The sequence below is a fragment of the Melospiza georgiana genome, chromosome 9 (assembly GCF_028018845.1).
Source record: "Melospiza georgiana isolate bMelGeo1 chromosome 9, bMelGeo1.pri, whole genome shotgun sequence".
NCBI classification, from domain to species: Eukaryota; Metazoa; Chordata; class Aves; order Passeriformes; family Passerellidae; genus Melospiza; species Melospiza georgiana.
This window is the reverse complement of record NC_080438.1, coordinates 17,897,751-17,918,392: the sequence shown is the minus strand read 5'-3', so window position 1 is coordinate 17,918,392 and position 20,642 is coordinate 17,897,751. Positions and strand designations below refer to the sequence as shown.

At 41.8% G+C, this 20,642-nt stretch overlaps 2 protein-coding genes across 3 annotated transcripts in view; both read left to right on the top strand.

The window, feature by feature from the left end:
• Positions 1 to 1,568: 1,568 nt before the first annotated feature.
• On the top strand, positions 1,569 to 13,249 carry SAMD13 (sterile alpha motif domain containing 13). Its single transcript, XM_058030676.1, has 4 exons — positions 1,569 to 1,653; positions 3,006 to 3,086; positions 7,069 to 7,180; positions 12,002 to 13,249. The coding sequence occupies exons 2-4, from the start codon at positions 3,034 to 3,036 to the stop codon at positions 12,143 to 12,145; spliced, it is 309 nt and encodes a 102-aa protein (XP_057886659.1). The 5' UTR covers positions 1,569 to 1,653; positions 3,006 to 3,033; the 3' UTR covers positions 12,146 to 13,249.
• Positions 7,092 to 20,642, top strand: part of DNASE2B (deoxyribonuclease 2 beta) — a 38,581-nt gene continuing 25,030 nt past the window's right edge. The window contains exons 1-3 of one of the 2 annotated variants that reach the window (XM_058030671.1): positions 7,092 to 7,180; positions 12,367 to 12,423; positions 13,355 to 13,456. The gene's annotated coding sequence lies outside the window, so the exon portion shown is untranslated. The remainder of the gene's footprint in view (positions 7,181 to 12,366; positions 12,424 to 13,354; positions 13,457 to 20,642) is intronic. The other variant, XM_058030673.1, reaches the window with a different exon arrangement.

Here is a 20,642-nt window from a genome sequence, read left to right as displayed (position 1 = left end):
GTTCTCAATGCTTCTGTCGATATTTGAGTGCCATTACTTCCAAAACTCCTGCAAGCTCTGGTTATTTATCTGACAACACATAAGTAAGACAAAATGAAGTGGTTTGGGAAGTCGTGTTTGCAGTCCTTTGCCCAAAAGTCCACTTTGCTGGTAATTTTAGTGCTTGTAAGTGTGCCCAGTTAGCAGTTAGGTGACCTGGATCTCCATGCAGTCTGGGTGCAGTAAGCTTTGTCTGGGAGTGAGACGGATGCAAAGTGCCTGGGACAGTCCCAGGTGCCCACTCTGGTGGCTGAGCAAGCTCTGTCTGTGCCAGCTGGGCACTCGTGTCAGAGCCCTGCAGAAATCAGGCCAAAGTCACCAGTAGGTTCTGTGCAAATCCCCAGGTAATTTGTAATGTCCCCCTTGCCTTCCAGCAAAGAGCAGGTGTGTAATTTGAGTGCCTTGACTTGGAAGGAAATTTTTCAAGTAAAACATCCCACCAGTTTGAAGTAACCCAGCCTGTTATGGATAATCAAAAGGTCACAGCACCTGATTAGTGGCTGGGATGCAGCCCTGGCTACAAAGCCCATGTGTGGGAACAGGGTGTGTTGATAGTTCTTGCTTGATTTCCCTTGCACTGACAGTGCATCTAGGTAATGCCACTAGAAAGCATCACCAAGCAAGGAAATACTTAAGAGAAAAAAAATAGCGTAAAAAGAAAAAAAGAAGTACTGTTGCCAGAAAAACGCGACAACTTTTGTATTAAATTCTGTGGGTGATTGTATTAAACTCTGTGGCAATTTTATTGCCAGTGGGACACTTAGTAATTTGTAGGTTCTTTGAGTTGATTCTTTCTGTACATGGTCTCCTTGTGAAATGAAGTCTGGAGTTCAGACGAGTAAGATCTGCAGACTCAGTGCCTCCATCTCCTCTTTCCCCAGTGCCGGCGGTGGCACGGTGGGGGTGACTCGGTGGTGCTGTCCTGGGTCGCTCCTCTTTCCCATCACCCCGAGCCTGCAGTTGCAGGAGTTCCACAGAAAACCAAGTGTCTGCTACTCACAAACGTGTTGACGAAGTCATTCTAGGAATGAATTTTTGTAACTTTATTAATCTGCCAACATCTGGCGACTCCTACTTCGTACCTTGTATAAAATGTCTTCGGCTTGGTACTGCATCCTTCAACAACTAGGGATGTGTTTCCTTTCCGTTACCTGTAATACCCTGCTTGTTAGGAGGAGCAGAAATGTCCACAAGGAGGCCCCAAGAAGCTCAAGTCAAGAACCGAGCTCCGATCGCTGCTCTCCGGCCGTGTGCCGCGCCAGGTCCGTGCCCGCCCATACCGGCCCCGGCGCTGCCCGCGGCTCCCCAGCAGGTAAGCGCTGCGGGGTGAGCCGCTCGGCGGAGGCGCCGCTCCGGGCCGGGCCGGGCCGTCCCCAGCCCGCCGGCCCCGGGTGCCCTCCCCGCCGGGCGGGCGTCCCGCGGCGCGGCGCCTTTAACGCGGCGGCCATGACGCGGGCGGTCCGTGTGTGGCGGGCGCGTCACGGGGCCGGGCGGGGCCGCTCCCGGTGTCACTCGGAGCCGCCGCGGAGCGCCCGCTGCCGCCGGGGGGCGGGGGCCGCGGGCTCCGCCGCTCCGCAGCAGCCGGTAGCCATGCGCCGGTTTAGTTGCTCGTAGGTAGGTTTTTCTGCCTTGCTTCCCTCGCCCCCAGCCAGGAGTGACAATGTGGTGCAGTGCGAGCGGGTGCCCGGGAGATGCTGAACGCGTGTGGCAGCCCCGGCGCAGCCGCGGGAAGCGGAGCCCCGGGAGCCCCCGCCGGCCGGGCCCGCGGCTCCGCGGGAGTGCCCGCCCCGAGCCCGGGGGCTGCGGGCCGTGCGCGGGGCGTTCCGCAGGTAGGCTGGTGCGGGTGTCGTCTGCAGTCACCTCAGGTGAACCGAGAAGTGCTTTCAGGGAATTCGTGGAGTTGTTTGGTCAGCGGTGCAGAAAGAAGCATCTTTTCGATTAGTTTGTTACTGTGTTCTTGGTGCTTTACGCGCTTCTACGTGTATAATAAAGGGTCGTCTTCTTTTTTTCCCCTTTTTTTTCCTTTTTTTTCCCCCACAGCAATATTAATTGCTATTCTCTATTTTTGCAAAGTTTTAGCTGAAGAGCATGATTTCCCTATTCCGTATCCCAGAGCTTTGAGACATTTCACTGGCATCCATTAATGCTACAGCAAGAACATCCTGAGTCCTTGGTCCGTTCTCTGGTGCTTTCTGAAATAGAAATGGCTTACTTGAGGACAGAAAGGAAAGGCTTGGGTTATTTCTGCATGTTCCATGGAGTGATGGAAAAAGCTGTGTGGTGCAAGTACTCCAGCGTGCTGCAAGGAAGGAAACAAACTGGATTTTCTCCTGTGCCCTTCATGTGCTCCTTTCCTTTTTGGAGTTCAATGTAGCATACCTATAGAAGAAGCTGCTCTAGTGCAGGAAGGGAGGTCTTATGATTTAGGCCTCAGGAGTTTGAGGCTCAATTAGTAACTCTGCTTACCAGCTTTATTTGTACAATGGGCATAAGTGACATGCTCATCTGTATCCAAGTCCACATTTGTAAAACTAAGGCTATGGATTTCCAAATCTTTCTAAAGATCCTCCATCTGTTTGGATCCTCTGTATCACAGGATGACTGAAGACCCATCAAGCTCTTGATACACAGCTATATATTGCACATCAATCTCCATGTATTTGAATACATACAGTTTGATCAAAATTTTAACACTTGTGAAAAGGATTAAATGTAGTATTACCTTCCTTGATTTTCAGGCAAGAATTATTTCTTGTGTTTGAAGCACAGATCAACTTTCTTTTCTAGTTCATTAGCTACTATCAGCTTTGCCAGGCTTCCAGGGAAATCAGTCTTTGACAGCACTGTTGCTCTCAAGTAGAAACATGCATGTGTCCCTGTAGAATGCTTGTTTCTGTTACGTTACACTGCACTGGTCTTACTACCAGTTATTAAACATGGCTTTTTTTTTCCTCCCTATCAATCAGTTCCTGAAGTAAAACTTCTATCCTCCCCATGCTAACTGTTGACATGGAAAACAAGGAAAATGGCTCTCTGGATGTCAAAAAGTAAGTGTTTCTTTTACATAAACAGCACATGGATTTTGAATGTAGTTTTCCTTTGAACTAATGTGGTTGGCAACAGTGCCCATCTCCATCTTTGCACATTTCAAATCCTCCCTGTTCTTAATGACTTCTGTTGTATTTCAGCTTTGAAATAGAAGAGTCCAGGGCACTGAGCTGATTAAAAGTGATATGTGGTAGGACTGTATAGCAATGAAGAGATGTAGAAGATAGTAACTTAAGTCAGGAGTATGTTTTTTCTTTTCCTCTCAACCAGACACTAAAGCAAGTGGTAGCACTGTAGCCAATACTGTGTCTCTGCTCACCTGTCTGTCAGTGGCTTTTGCAGAACCAGTGCCTAATGGGAGATGTGTCCTGTGTGGAAGTTACCTCTCTGTGCCCTTCTCTGCTGACAGCCCACCTGTCTGGGGCTGAGGAGTAGCAGGATATCACTTAGGTGTCAGTTTCCTTCTGAAACAGATACTTTAAGCTGTTTATTGGAAAAGCCTGAAGTTGCTGGGGTTTTATTTCAGACCTAGAGCAGGAATAAGGCAGAAACATGGTGTTCATTGCTCTACAGCTTTCTTTTGTGTGGTAAACTACAAGCTAAGGCATAGATGTTTTTTGTAAGCATTTATTTAAGATCAGAAATTCTTTAATTAGGACTAGAAATTCTGAATGACATTATGGACTGAGAAGTGACATTCTGTGTGGAAAAATCTGGCCTTGCTGCTTTAGGATTACAGAAGCCATGGTGAGAGAGATGTACACATATGTGTATATATTAAAGGAAAAAAAGACCATAAGGAAAGATACTAGAGTAAGCTCTTAGTCTGTTCTGTCAAGCTGCAACACTTTGTGCAGCTGCACCTCATTATTCTCTTTCAGATCTCTCTTACATAAGCTGTCCAAGAAAACGTGACAATGCATAGGCTACCAGGCATTAGAGTAAGGTAAATCATAATGGTCACTTCAGGCTACTGATAAAACACCTGATTATCAAAAGCATCAAAAGATCTGATGGCAGCCATTAAAATCAGCATCCTCCCCCTTCACTTGAGATGCTGGCTACACCACACCAACATAAAGAGCATTTTCCTATTCAGTGACTATGAATAATTATCATGTGTCCCTTAGAAACCACCTTCCCTTTGGCAGGCTGGTTTCTACAATGAGCCCTCTGGGGTGGGAGGAGAAAGGAGACAGTCAAAGCAGAGACAGTTTATGTTTAATCGTTTTCCCCAAGGCTTGGGTGATAAAGACTCAACCACTGATTGCTAAGTTGGCCTTTTAGAGTGGATGGAAATTGTATTTAAACTGTGGGGCTGTGGTTTCTAGATGGATGTATACTGTATGTATGTGGGCATATCTACAAAGGAAGTATTTGACACTTTCTTGAAGTGCCTATAAATAAGCTGGATAAAATCTGTTTGTTCTCAGCTATATCCTTTCAGACCTTGCTGCTTCTGCCACATGATGGCAATAAAGGCACAGGGACAGTGGTGAAAAACAGACAAGCCTATTTTTTATTCATTGTTAGTGCATCTAGTAGCTTCAAAGCCTAAAATGCCAGTCCTTGTAAGATTTTAAAGCATCCAGGATGTGAGGCATAAGCCAGTGTATGGCTAAGCCATGGATGTTATATATTCCCTTGTCTTGACTGAAGAATAGAGCCATGTCAGCAGCAGTGTGAGGAGGAGACTGACAAAGTCTACAAGCAGAATGAGCCTCTATGTGGGTAGATGGGTTAAAATCCAGCCAGCCTCCAGCAGTCTGCCACATGCCTTCCAGTCTTCTGCAGCTGTAGCTGTGGAATTTGGCTCCACTTGAGGTCCAGCATGATGCTGTTCCTTGAGGCAGGAACTTGCAATTAATTCCTGTGATTGGTTAATGACTGAGGTAGAGACCCTGAAGTCACTGCAGTTGAGCCTTGGATGGGGCTGGACCCAGACCAAGCTGCAGCTCCCTAGTGATAAAAGAGAAGCTACAAGAAAAACTGGAGCACTTGGGCTGAGATAGAAAATTGTGGAAGTAGGGTTTGGGGCTATATTTAATTTGAAATTAAAGTGTTTGGAGAAGTAAGTTAATTACAGTTAGGTGATATTTTTACAGACTGAACCTTTTATTTGCTATTTAGGAAGGGTTAAATTCAATTTGTTTGGTTTTTTAACTGAGTGGTTCGCATTTAGTTTATTTTTTTTTTAGTAGAAAATGAGTAATTGAAAGTGACAGTCCGTGTCTTAAGGAAAATGCAAAGATTTAAATATAATTCCTCTAATGCTGCTTTTATAAATACATACAGATTTTGTGTGGCAGTTTTCACATTTTACTTCTTAAGCCTCAGAATGTGCACAACACCAAAAAATCTTATTTGAAAGGCATTCTTTGATTAAAAAAAAAAAACACATGAAAAAAGTGCCGCTCTGATAAGGCCATATAGTCTCATTTTCAATTTTGCTGAGTATTGCTTTCTGTGTAATCACAATCAGTGAAGCAATTCATGAAGTAAGTCATCATGTGATGAGCAAAAGTAAGAAACTGTTCCTCATTGCTCAGAGATCTGTGATAAATGAAAGAAACTGCTTTTAGAAGGCCCAATGTAACACAGGCTGCAGATGGTCCCTGTGGTCAGATTTTGTTGCCATATTGACAGACACATTTCAAGAGTTTGGGGACTTGCAAAAATCATTGTTTCCATGAGTCCTCCTTCCCAGGACTCAGATAGTTGTAGGAATAAGAATGTTATAGAAATGGTGATGGGAGGCACTCTATGTATGGATTGCATCTGGCTGCTTTGAAAAATGGTCTGCCCTTGATTCACCCAGTTATTTTGCTGAAAAACAGACAAGTCTTGGCAAGGCAGAGATACTGACAGTTGGAAAAGAAAAAAAAATTGAAGGACAGAACAAAAATATTGTCAGGAGAGTATAATCTGTGTTTCTTTTCCAGCTGGTGCTGTTGAAATCAAAGTCCTGCCTCTAAGCTTCAGACAAGAAAATGGACAGGATTCTGACACCTGCCCTAATCTGTACATTTTCAATATTGCTTCATTAGCATTATGATTAAGCAAGTATAATGATGGGAATATTTGGCATGAACTTCAGGACTTCTGGTTGAGGAAACATGTTAAAGAAGCTCTCTCTTTGATGTCTTGCTCTTCATCCTCATAAATTGCAGTAGAACAGGAAGTCAAACTCACTATGTGGTTTTTTTTTTTTACCAAAAATTTTCAGATACACCGTTATCTTTGTGACAGGGTGATTGTAGTTTGAGGAAAAGAAATGCAGGATAAAGATAAAAATATGAATGTTTTGTGGAAAACAATTGCCTGAGGTTAATCACAGAAGGAATTAATTCTGATTGTGTTTAACAGATGTTTTCTCAGATGCACAGCTATTTAAAAAGTCCATAGATTTGTCCAAAGATGAGTCTAACAACAGTTTTGGGAAATTTTCTATATTGAGAATTAGTTCAATCATTTGATGCCTTTTTTTTTTGTTTTGGTTGGGAAGTTCTGTTTGTTATTTTGCAAGCTAAAGATGCCTAGCAGTAATTTCTACCCATGTTACAAGGACAGTCTCATCTGTGTAAATAATCCACATGTAATTCTTTAAGTATTTGATGTAGCTGAAAGCAAGCTGCAGGCTTGAAAGGCAGGAGTTTGGTACCCCAGGTATGGCAGTTCTCATTCTCCAACAGCAAAGACAGCACACTTGTATGAAGATCCTAACTGATTGCCTTTGGCTGATGTGAAGATTCATATACTTTCTTCTTTTCTGAAAGGAGAGGGGTCTCAGTTTTCCCCAGCATCAGGTGGAATGTGAAAGAACAGGATACACTGTTCTGTATTGGAGTGGGGGAGATGTATCAAAGAACACTTTTCCTGCAGAAGCAAGGAAGGAGGGGGACATACATGAGGCGTGCACAAAGCAGCAGCAGATGTTCTGCACACCTTTAGTGATTACTTGTCTGCATTTGCACTTTGCAGTTCACTAGAGAATGGGAGACCTCTGGATCCTGCTGACTGGGCTGTTACTGATGTTGTGAATTATTTCAGAACAGCTGGATTTGAAGAACAAGCCAGTGCTTTTCAGGAGCAGGTAAATCTCTTAGCAAACACCTTTTGACTGCCACCAGTTTCTCACATTGCAAATTTTTGCTGTGAGCCTGATTATATACTGTAAAATGGGAGAGAAAATCCCACATTAATAGTGGGATTTGAGTCTGTTATTGGGTGACAATGCATGGGACTGTGATCTCTGAGTAATGTAATAATCTCTCTTGTTCTGCAAGCTGTGGATAATGAGTTGGAGTTTGTTTAAGATAGGATTCAGAAAGGTGAGAAATCTAAATAAATTTTCTGGCTTGAACTCAGTCTCCGTATACAACCCACTCAGTTTCACTGTTTTGTTATTTAAAATGTGAATGGTGTTTAAAATGTGAATTCCCTTCTTTCTTAGTGTATTGTGTAATTACACTTATGAGTATTTATAAAACCTGGGGCTTCTAAGCAACAATGTGAGTGTGAAGGCATAGGGTGACAAAGGGGCTGCTGTGTTGCCCTGAACTTGGCAGTACAAGTGAATATGGAAAGGAAAGATTGGCACTAAGTTGGCAGAGGAGCAGCATTTTTGTAGGACTCAGTCTGAGAAAAAGTTGGGTCTTTGTTTCTGGGCCCTGTAACTGCTGATACTAATGGGAGGCTTCTTTTGGTAGATTAGGTCAGAGCTTAAACAGTCAGGTGGCCCAGTGGGACTCACCTGCCAGCAGCTGGGGCTGTGTGCTAGTGGGGCAGGCTTGGGAAGTCAGCTTGCTTGGCCTACAGCCCACCTGTTCCATAGAGAAGTAACTTACATCAGACTGGCAGTTCATCACCTCCCCAGATAAGTCTGTAGGCTTGTGTGTGACTACCAGCAAATTAGTCACCCACACTTGTAATTAGTTATCAAAATAGATGGCTCGACCTTCCAAGGTGCTGAGCTGGTGCAAGTTACTGGCAGCTTTGCAGGGAGACTGTCCATTTCATTGTCCATGAAATAACGTCGTGCTTGGTCAGGGTAATGTTGCTGACCTTCAGCACCACGCCTGTGAAATCCAGTCTGAATGTAACTGATGCATATAACAAAGTATCTAAATTCAGTTCTTTGTTCTTGAGGGTGAAAAGCCTGGTGTTGGGTGATTCTCTAGCAGGTTGCAGAGAAGGTTCTTTCTGCAGCTGCTGCTAATTTTTCAGAATTTGAAGATGAGTGAACAGGCTAAAAAGGAAAATGTTTGAGTGTGTCCAGTCCTTAATTCCAGCATCCATGTCAAAAAGCCCTGGAAATGTGGCTTAAAAACTACACAGGCAAAGTAATTGTAGTCTCTGCGAGTCTTTTCCTTATACTGACAGATACCTCTGGCTTCCATCAAATATCTTGACCTCTTTGCCTCACAGCTGGCAATTATTGTCAATAATATTGAAATAATTACTACTGATTTTGCAGCAGAAAGGTGAGGCTGATTTCTGAGTTTTGGCAAATCAGCCTGCAACAGCAGCCTTGTAGGTTTTATTAGTATTTTGCAATGGGGATAAGTGGTTTCAGTAGGGTAACTGAGGACTCTGCTGGGACAGCCATGTGCAGAAATGTGGCTGTGATTCCACTGCCAACTTCACCTTATGCTAAAACCTTGGAAAGAGAGGCTGACAGCTGCCACCAGAATGTGGCCAGGAGCTGAGGGATGGGTAATTGCAGCAGAAGTCATTGCCACTTCCTTCTTCCTCTCCATTAGCAGCATGAGGAGCAGCAAGTGCCTGGTTCTACGTGCCAGGTTTGCCAGCCTGTTCCCTGTCTGCATCAAGAACAGCCCCATAAACAAAGAGGATTTTTAACTTCTTATCAGTGGTGCTGTTCAGTTTCTTCTACACTATCTGCTACCACTAACTTGACCTGTGTTCTTACAGTATTTTTGTCAGGATCTCCCAGGTATGGCAGTGCAGACAGATTGATTTTGAACCCTTAGCCATCCTCTGTCTGTAGAGCACCAGGCATGCAGCTGCAATTCTGGCCATCTCTATTTTCCTCTGTCATTTGCAGTTGCCTGGGCCCCAGAAACCCAGTTTCATTTGAGCTACTGCCCTGAATATGTACTGGAAGAGGAATGAGATTGTAAGCAGTAAAGGAAAGTATTCAGTTTCACCTACAACACTGGGAAATTGTTTTCCACTGAACTGCTTCAGTAGGGGTAGCACAATGGTTTCCTTAGAAAATATCCTTAGCCCAGAATGTAATCATGACATCTTTTATTACACTGAGCTTTTACACAGCAATAACTGGGTCCACACTTTCCTTTGATGAATCTGAATACATCTGGACTCACCTGAAACAAGTGTCTCAAAAGATCTTTAAGACCTGAATTTTTTGTACAATACTTCAAGGATAATTAGGAGACATTTTATGGGGCTGCAGAATGTTTTATTAACCTCTATTGTAAGTGCTGGTAGGAAGTGATGCTTGTATGATGATTATCTGTTATTCCTTCTTGGAGTTCCACTGATGTCAGCAAATCAAGAGCTCGCTGATGAAAACAGATTCAGCTGAAGGATGTTGCCCAATAACAAAAATCCATAACATCAGCAAGCAAATCAGACAAGCCAAGAAGTTGAGGACACAGGATACCTGAAGAGGGAGGAGTAGCAGTTGCAGGACGAGGGTGTGGACACTTCCAGAAAAATACAGCCTGCCAATTTGTGGCTGAGATTTCTGTAGCAGCCCTGGAAGCACAGGGGACTGTGGCTCACTCCAAGACTGAAGCTGTTTATAAGGTCTCAAGATGTGCTTGTGCTCTGACCTTTGTTATGGCCCATGTGGCTTCTTGAGCATTGTGTTGTGATAGCCAGACACGCCCAGGTGACCCAGTGCTGGTTTGCTGGCCTCACTGCAATGCCTTACCAGAAGGGAAACTGGGGTTTGACATCAGCTGGGGTCCACTGCTGCTTTCTGGCAGAGCCACAGTAGGGAGAAGCACGTGAGTGTGCTGGCTTACTGTAAAACTTTGCATTTCTCAGTCACTTAGAAGGGATGGTGGGGGGACTTGAAGCTTAAGGAGTCCCCTGGTTATTTGTTGAAGACAGTGTGATATTGGTGTTAAGGTCATCCTGGCACCTGGGTAATTACTGTTAGCTTGAGTTGTGCAGAGAAGTTTCTCTGCAATTAACATTTAAAGACATACTGAGAGCTAGCATTGAAATTGCATCCTGAAAAAAATCCAGAAAATAGAGAAGTAGCAGAGAAGAGATCAGAGAATTCACCAGAGCATACGAAATCTTACCTGGTGCAAAAAAAGGGTGTGGCAATTCTGCAGGATCAGGTAAATGTGGAAAACTTAAAGGAAGTGAAAAAGGTAAAGCTTACAATTCACACAGAGATATAAAACGCTTGAACTCTGAATATGTAATCACTCCTTCCTACACAGATGTGTTTAAAGAATCAGTTTCCTATTCAGTGGAAGTCTTAGTAGTTACCAGCATTTCTATAAAACACAGGGAACCCTGTGGAAGAAGAAGGGAAAGGAATAGATGCTTTTTTCCTATTCTTGGAGTTTCTCCTATTCCAGGTACTGGATTTACTCCATTTGGATCCTACCAAGCTGGAGGCTGTTCTTCCTCCATAGCATCGTTGAACAGCAGCAGAAAAGGCAACTTCAGATCGGTCATAGCAATGAGCAAAACACTCACTGGTGTCAAAATTCCCACAGAAAGAATTGTGACGAATGGAAAAGAGAGGATAGAAACTGGTTTTTTCCATTAACATTCTCAACAGTAATTGGAAAGAGGCACCTGCTATAATTGGGTAAAAAGTTATTGGAAACTTTTTTTCTTTTAGAGTTACTGTTACTTTATGCTCCCCTGAGGGATTAGTAGTTGTATACATCTTGGGGATATTTTTTAAAAATGCCACTTTCAGCTGATCTTTGACTGTGTTGTGGTTTGTCCATGTATTTTGTATTTATAAAATTTATTAAATTTTAAGAGAGATCCATCTTGACAAATTCCTGTTGAGCTCTAATAGAAGTCTTCTTTTCATCTTGCATTGTAATCAAGGATTGGATCTCTGATATTTCCAAGATAATAGAAGGGAGTGAAGAGATGTGGATTCTTTCTCTTCCATTTTGAGTTTAAAAATGATTTAGAGGGAGTTTTCAAGCATATGTCAAGGTTTTAAGATGGAAAACAAAAATCCAAAGCCTACAGGATTTCTAACCTAAACAGGTCTGAAAGGAAAAAAAAATCCCACCATATCTGTGATTTACAAGAGGTATTTTAAGCAAGAAAGTGTCGGGGCTGTTGAAACTTAAGCTGACAAGTTGCTGCTTTTCTCATTTTCCCTTAAAAGTAGAGGAAGAGAAGTTTTCTCAGTGTGTCAAGCTCTAGTTAAGCCCTTCCAACATTTCTGATTGCAAGAGTCTTTTCCTTTTTCCCCCCCACAGGATGCATGGGAAGGTTGGCCTTTTAAAGAAGGCACCTGAAGTTATTAGCAGATATTCACTAGTTTAAACTTGCATATTGCTGTCAATAGTAATTCTTCTGAAATGCACTTCATAAGCTGCATTCTTAGGAGTATCCTTCCCTAAATGGCTGATAATTAGGCATTCTTCACTTGTACCTATCAATTAGAAAAAGGTTTACAAGGAGGGAATTTTGAAATTAGGCTCATTTGGATTTTGTGCTTGACTAAATAGTATTTATGCCTTAGTCAGCACAGGTGAGCACTTGAAAAACAGACAGCAAGCAGAATTCAGCAGCTGTGAACATGGTTTCAGGAAAATCAAGGCTACTGTTTTCCTCACTGATCCTCTATAGTAGTATTCCATTTGTTGCATGACTGTTCTCCTCTATTAGATTTGTATATTTGTCTTTATCAACTCTTTAATTCTTCTTATAGGAAATTGATGGCAAATCATTACTGTTGATGACAAGAAATGATGTACTGACTGGACTTTCATTAAAACTGGGGCCTGCGCTGAAAATCTATGAATATCACGTAAAACCTCTACAGACACAACATCTAAAGAACAACTCTTTATAGCTAATTGTCTAATTGGGGTCATGCTGGGCCTCAAGGGAAAAATAAGCAATTTGGTTTCATGTGATGGAACTTTGTAAAGAGAGAATATATCTATTAAGAGTTTAAACCAAATTAGAATATATATCCTATTGGATAGAGCTGGCAATATACTATATGCTGAGTCTGAACTGAGAGAGGTGGTGTGTATTTTTTACATAGTACATAATGATTTTCTCTTTTAGGAAGTGTCAATGAGCATGTTGAGATAGCTACATCACTGTATCCAGAACAAAAGGGAGGTATGTCATTCTCATTTTTGAGCCAGACATGTTCTTGATTTCATTAATTAAGATACCAAAAAATTAAATAAAAAGAACCCCAACGTTTACATGCATCTTTAGAGAGAGGAACCAATTAAAGTAGGTTTTGGTTTGCACTAAAGACCTACTAAAATTATTACTGCTTATAATTTCAGGATGGGACTGACACTTGCCAAGTCACCCTTTTTTGCAGAGGGTCCTATTTTGACCTTATTAAGGTTTACTTGTGGTATGCTGCAATGTTTAAAGCTGTACATAGAACTAACATAACTCCTTCGATAGCAGAAGGTGTTGCTGACAGGTGAAACTGAGTTGTGTATTTTTTGCTGTCCTTTAAATTTTCAGCTTTTCACCTGTTTTTAATAGTAGTCCTATGTAAAATATAGTTGGTTTTTAAAGGTTTGTGTTGCTTTGCAAACAAAAAAGCTTCATTTTATTCCTTTTTTAATTTATGATTGTTTTCTAACATTATGCAGAAATTTGTAAAAAGTAAAATTCTGCACATTTTTAGTATTGTCTGTCTTTGGTGTTGTAATGATTGATTTTTTTTAATGCTTTACTTAACACTTTGAATACTTGTTTTAAGAACTGAAAGAAGCTGTCTTGTCACCATACATCTCTGTTAAAAGAGAGTCATGTTCAATCTGTTTGTACTGGTTCCCTATTTGATAGGTTGCTTGCTATATCCCAATAAAACATTGCTTATGTTTGGATTCAGTTTACTTTACAGATCTTTTACTTTCTCTGTTGTGTTATACTGGAGCTCCTTTCCTCCATTTTCCTATTAAAAAGGTATCAAAATCTACTTACTATTCTATGTTCTTGTGATTACTTGCAACACTACCTACCATAATATTTAAAGATTTAATTATTTTTGTTCTTTCTTCTCTGGTATCACATACTGCTGAAGGAGAAGCCCTGGCCACAGTTCACCAATAACATCTGTGTTTCCCTTACCCGTGTCTGGAGCTGTCAGTGCTGTGGAGCTGCTGTGCTGGCCCTGGTACACAGAGTGGGTCCATTTACCCCAGAATGTCTGGAGACACCCAAGGATGCTGCTAAACCCTGTCTGGGCTCACCATCATCTCTGGCCCAGAGAGCTTTGCCATGAGCCCTGAAATGGGGAATGTGAGCTTGCATTGGTGATGCTGAGCAGAGGAACAAGGAGGGAGGAATTAAGCATGAGAGTGTGGTGAAAGTGGAGACAAGATTCAGGGAGAGGAAGGAGAAACTCCTGCAATTTCCTGCCTGGGTAGTGGCCCTGTCTTCACTTTGACTTGGCCAAGTGTGAGGTGGCTGTTCATGCTTGTGGCTAAAGGGAGAGAGGGGAGAGAAGGGACAAAGCCATGCTAATACCTATGCCATAGGTGAAGCTCATGGTATAAGCTATGTAACATAAATATATACAGCAGCATGCTTTCTTGGATTCTTCCTAACCTTTACATGGTACAGTGTATTTATTTGGAATTTGAGACAATAGGACAGACAATTCATCATTTCTTTGACTGTCTCTTGTACTGACCTTACTTCAGGCATTGGTCTGTTAGCAGCAGGTTTGTAAGTCATGGTCTGAATTCTGTTTATGATTTTATTTATAGTTTGTCATGTCCAGAGATACCTGCTGGGAGTAGAGCTCTGCTGGAAGACTAGATTCAAATAGAGATCATCAACCCTGCCTTCAGGAATTTTGAGCTATAGTCTGTATCTGGCTAATTTTGGATTGCAATTTAAAAAGTATACATGAAACTCCTAAATATTTTAATATAGAATTAGGTGTGTTTATGAAAAGGATCATGAAAGTAGCCTGGACATGCTAACCAGCACTGTATGTGTAGAATTATTTTGGATGAGAATACATGGTGCTGTGTTATGGAAGGATTAATCGAATATTCTTTTTTTTCTCCATTTGCATGTTTGGTATGGGATTTACATTTTGTGGTCCTATGGAAGACAGAATTTGAAGTAAAATGTACTTATTCCAAGAGGCAGTAAAAATCTCCACTGTGCAGACATGAGAGTGCATTTGATGACTACTGAACCAAGTTCTTTCTTTTAGTATGTTTAATGAGCAGATGAATTGCAGTCAGAAACATCCAGATTTTATTTCGCCTTTGCTCAGCACCACTGAGTCATACAAGTAAAGGCATAACAGAAATCTCATTGCAAGTGCAAAAAGGAATTTGGAAAATATTGGTCAAAATTGTGACAATTTTTTACTGTCTCTGATTTTTATTGTAGTTTCCTACTGTTCTCTGAGCTTTCTAATGCTGCTCTTCTCTTTGTGCAGTTGACTGTTCTGGTTTTGTCTCTTACATTCTCTTTGCCATTTCTGGGAGAACAAAAAAATCTTTCTAAGACACTGAAGGGTTTAAAAGAGGAAGTCAAAGCCAGATTATTTTTAGCTACCATTCCTCTTGCAGAAAACACAGCTGCTGTTGAGATGAGGAAGCAACTGATAGGCATTACTGGATACCATGTCAGTACTGCAGCTCTGAGTTGCAGAGCTATGCAGGAATCCAATTTAAATCCTGCCCTTATATGTGCCTGCAGCTGGGAGAGTCCCTCTTCCTTAAAAGCCCTGCCTGTGCCCTGGTGATGGTTAGGCTGCCAGCCTCTGGCTGCTCAGCTGATCCAGGGGTGAGTGTGATGAAGGTCGTGGCTTTCACACTGAATCACAGTTTAGAGAGTGCCCTTCTCCTGGAGGCAGCTTTAAGGAATAAAGCAGCACTGAGCTCCCCTGCCCTGCTGTTGGTCAGCACAAGAAGTGTCATGCTGCAGCCAAGGTCTTCCCTGTCCTTCCTCTCTCCTAATATCAGAAGTGCTTATCATTCAGAGTCTTTCATACACTTTTAAAACTATTTCAGAGCATTACAATTTGTCTGTTCTGGTATGATGGATGTGAAATATATAGGAATTGTTCATCAGCTCTGGTCACTTTCCTCTAAAGCTGTGGATACACAACATGGTACATTCTCTTTGCATCCGAACAGAGCCAAGTAGCACACATAAAGCATGTGTAAGGCACCTGTCAGCAAAGTATGGGATGTGTGGCAGTACCTGTCAACCAGGACCACTTTCTCAGCCCAGAAAAAATGGTTCTTGCTACTTGCTGCTGTCTCCCATGCCTACCTGTTATTGGTCACAGTTTGTTCTGATGTGCTGCACTTGTTCATGTTGTAGAAGATTCTTTGTCCATATAATTATAAGACGAGATTCAACAGCTGTAACAAGGGGGGGGAGGCTCCCATGCATCACTCCTGGTTAGAAATGACCCTGGCAAAATGTCTCATTAGGCTGTCAATGTCAGGCATTAATTGCTAAATGAACTCTTCCTTCTTCTCCCTGCTTTTCCCAGCATGTTCAAATTCTGCCAAATCCTTTCACTCTTCCTCTTTAAAAAAATCAGCATTTAATTGATCTTTTGTCTTCAGCAATCCTCTTTCCAGTGTCACACACTTAAGTTACAGTGACAGTTGTTTTAAAATCAGAGGGTCTTATTTTTTGTGAGTCTGACAGTGGCTGCAAATTTATTTCTCATTTTTTAAATGGCAATATTGTACAACATTTAAAGGCTGAGTCTGGGTAGGACCAGAAAAATATTACCTTACTTTGTCTTCATTCTGGTTTTCTACTTCCAAGTCAGAACAGCAGTTCCTTCTCTTCCAGGAATGGCTTTTGGCCCAAAAGTCGTGTGGGAAATGAAATGATTGTAAATGTGCATGATGGAGGGTGTAACAATCACTGGCTCATAAGCAGCAGGGTGAGTGGAGCACTGCAGAGGAGGGTCTGCTTTACTCTCTCCTTCGCCTTGGGCAATTTACACAGGCAATGGATTGGCTTCTTCATCAAATGAGAGGACTTGGTGCATGGAGATGTGATCCAGGAGATCTCAGCCATGTCCCATTCCATCACCTCTGTGTTGCTCAGTTTGGACAGCAGTTTGCCCAGGGGAAGTGCTGAAGACAGTGGCTGTCATTAGCCCTCTGGCAGGGGCAGTCTCTATTGGAAGAATGGGCAGACTGATTTAATAAATAACTTTCATTCTAATTGGGAAAGTCTGTCTTCTTTTTGATAGTGTAACAAGGTCATTAAATTACTTTTTGCTTAGCCCCTATAATTAGGGAGTTGATTCAGTGATGTTCATTTGGATCTTCAATGTGTGCTCAATTCCCAGAATAACATTGGTCTGTAGTTGCTATGAATTTGGGAAATGCAACTTCAGGCACCTGGAGAGGCCAAGGGGAGCACCTTGAAGACTGTAAGTGGTTGTTGGTCTCCATGTGAGGGTTTCATTGCTGCTGAAGGCTGCTGGTGAGTACTGGAGACCAGTGTTGTATTTATATGCTGCTCTTGTGAGCATCCTTGCTGAAGGAGCAGTCAGCAGTTACAACTGCTCTATTATCAGCTGATCTGCTGATAAGGCAGCAGCACATGTCTTGGCATTGGCAGACTTGCATTCATCTCAGGATGTTCTCTTCCCTTTTTTGGATGATTGCTATAATCCAGCTGCCCCTCTATAGAGTGCACTCTTTGGTACTTACTATATTGAGGATGCCTCTGATTTTAGCAGCTAAATTTTATCAGACAAGGGAGGGAAGGCTTATCATTTGCACTGATCTTTTGGATTCAAGAGGAACATTGCTTTGTCTTGTCTTAGTGGATCTTAGTGGATTGGGGAAGGAGGAAGGAAGTCAAAGTAAGGAACTTGTGGGTGAGTTTGTTCACAAGGTGGTGGCCAAACTGTGGGGAGAGAAATGTGGAAATGGGTGTGTGCCTGGGTGTAGCAACCCTGTTTCACAAGGACACTCTTCAAATTCCCTCCTCCCTTCTGCATAAATAACCCACCCCAGTTTGCCTGGGCCTTCCTGCCTGGAAATATGTGTGTCTAGAGGATTTGAAAACATTGCAGGAGTATAAGGTAATGAAAACTTGAACTCTTGTCTTTTTCAGTCAGATGTAATGTAGAAATTCATTCCTAATGCCACACTTGAGGCAGAAGCCCTCCACAGTACTCGGGCACTCTGAATTTCTGTTGTACTTCCCTCTGAATCAAAGGTTGCTCTACCCCCTCGTTTATCTAATTTTGAATCCCTCCAGTATTGTTTGGGCTGGTTTTTTGTTTTAGCAACAACTAACCCCAGATCATAATTTTTTCTGATGTGATTAACATAGATGAGTCCTACATACATCAGCTGATCTAGTAGGTGTCATTTATACTCATGTTTTATATACATACGTGTTTGTGTGCGTGCACTCAGGTACTTGTGTGTGTCCTTCTCAGGCTGCTATGAATGGTGAAGCTCTCAAAAAACATTTTATATTGTAGCTGACATGTGAGCTGATATTTTTGATCCAGTAACTGGAAACATTTCATATGTTTCCTTTCTAGATACAGCTGTGCACTTTACAGGAGGGATATGGTTGGCTGCTGTATATATAAAAATAGTGTAATTCTAAATTCAGAAGTATTTATTTTGAGATTTTTAGCCAGAAACAGTTTTTTGGTCACTTTAAGTAGCTCAGCTTAACTTAGAGTCAGGATTATGTACTCTTGATATAAGCAAGGTTAAATTACGAAAGGAAAAAGACAACTCTCAGGAAGGAAAAAAAAGTAGCTGTGATAGTTAATAAAAAATGGCAGGTTTAAATGTATACTGGAAAGCAGGTAACAATATATATAGAATAATACAGTCAGGGAAGACAGATGACTTGTCCTGACCCTGACAGTGACACCTGTTCTCTGTTTTAGGTACTGACTGATGAGTTTAGCTGGTACATTTTATCTGTGTGACATTGGTTGTGCATGGAGCATGGTGAGCAGCTGAGGCAGGCTGTGTTGGACTGTCCTGGGCAGTTATCAGAATTGAACAGAAACAGGATGGAAAAGAATCAAAGACTAAAAAGATAATGTATTTGTGCACTTGAAATACTCTGTTTGTTGGTAGGAGACTTCATCCCCTATGAATACTGGGATGTAGCCCAAGACCAGCAAGGTTCATGTTATCAGCAAGAAGTTGTATTTTAAACAGCAATTTTACAACCTGCTAGCTGCTGCTCATTTTCATCAAGTGTGATGGCGTCAGCAAAGCATCACAGCTGCTTCTGAGTAAAACACAGTAAGCAACTTGAGCAGCTCCTTAGGACAGGAACTGAAAAAACATCTGTCTGAATGAAATTAATGCAAGTCCATTGTGGAGACTGGATCTAATGAAGCCAATGGGAATTTGGTCAGATTTCAGGCCCAAGTGAGTCTGGCTAACTCACATTTTCAAGACTGATTTATGCCACTGTTACCCTAATCTTGTTGCCATATGGGAAATTGGGGCTGCTTCCGATTGCCTGAGTGCTTTCTTTAGAAGCAATCTGCCCACGTAAGTGACTCAGGTTTGCAGTGCTGGATGGAGCAGCACTGACATGCTCCAAAGACAGTCAGTGTCTGCCTGTCTGTGGAGGTTTATACAAACTACACTGACTGAGTGTGTGTGTTTGTTGGCTCAGTAAACAACTGCTCGCTGCTTTGTGTCCTCATTCTACCATAGAGGTTAGTCCACCACTACCTCGCAGGGCCACAAATGAAGCACAAAAAGTAGTGAAAGAAACCTTGTGCCTAATGCAGTAAATTTCTTATAAGGTAGAAAGGAAGTTGGTTGTGCAGATCTGCCTTGTTTCAGAGAGAGGCAAATGCTGAAATGTTCAGTAAGGTTCTTTTTCATCTGTTGGTAGTGAAGTGTCATTTGGAAGAAGATTGGTGACTTTTTGAGGTGAAATTGGATGAATTAAAATAGTTCTTTTACTTAAAATGTTCACATTTATATATGGGTAGTAAATAGTCAAAAGCTACTTTGTTTTTTGATGTTGCTCTTTATTTGCCTTTAAAAGATACATTAATAAATTAAAAGCACCTAGAAGTGACAGAAGTAGCAAGACATAAGCCCGCAAGTACAGTACAACACAATCTAAGAAGGTAAGCAAGAACATCCCCAGGAAAAGCTGGAAGTGTTGTGAATAAAGCTTTCAGAATTGGCTGGTGACCAGAGAACATCACAGCTGGGACAGCCTCACTCCATGGTGTCATTTTTCCTGCTGTTCAGGGCATAGCCCAGGCTGGTGGAGTGTTCTCCTCTTGCATCTCTTATGCCCTGCTCATCAAGGCAAGTTTCTATCTTTCAAAGCACCTCAAAATATCACACCGAGCAGGACATCCCCTATTTTTGGTGCCTATGAATTTAATGATTGTACCAGAGCAGTGCTGCATGTCTGCAAACTCAGGAGGCACAAAGGCAACTTAACTGCAGTTTTTACTTTGGGCAATTCCCACTTGTTTTGTACTCTGTCACATGGAGTCTGTGAAAATGACACTCTGAGAAAACAAGAGAAAGAGTTTGAAGCTGTTGGAAGATCAGGATGATTCCTGTTGCAAATGTGGTAGCCAGTTTGTGAGATGAGAATCATTGACTGTATTGTTTTATCTTAATGTTCAAAGCTTTCACCTGGGCTAACTAAAGTAAAATATGCATTATCTGTCTGTCTAGTTTTCTCCCTACCCCTCCCAAATGTAATAGGGCTACGTAGGTTGACTCCTACCTGCTCAGAAGTCATGACAAGATTATTAGAATAAAGAAAACTATTTAATTAAACCTACAGAGATAGCCCAAACCCTCAAATCACCTCAGTGATTAATGTAAAAGTACTATAGTAACTACAGTCTGATGAGTAGCAGCAGCAGTCATGCAGTCAGGTTACATGCAGAGAAAGTTGTAACTATTACAACACAAAGGAGATATGAGAGATGTTTGTTTTTTTCTTTCTCATCTTCTGCTTAAAGAAATCCTGATTCTGATTCCCTGTTCAGTCACTCAGTCAGAACATCAGCTCTGTAGATCAGTGTGGTGTCAAGGGGTCATGACAGGTTATGTCAATGAAACAGCAAGTCTTATGCCTGTATATTCAACTTACTGAAGAAATATTAATAAAGAGAATATAGAGATTTCCTAATTTTACATGTCAAAAACATCAAATTATTACAGACATCAAATTATTTGTTTCATTAAAAGGTCTAGGAATAGCTAGTTTAAAAATTATATTACCTAATATTTCCAGCTGGGATTTTCCAAAGAGCTTAGGGCACTTCAGTCTGCAAATCACACTGGAAGTCAGGGACAGACTTTGATTTCCAATTTCCTGAGGGTCCTTCATAA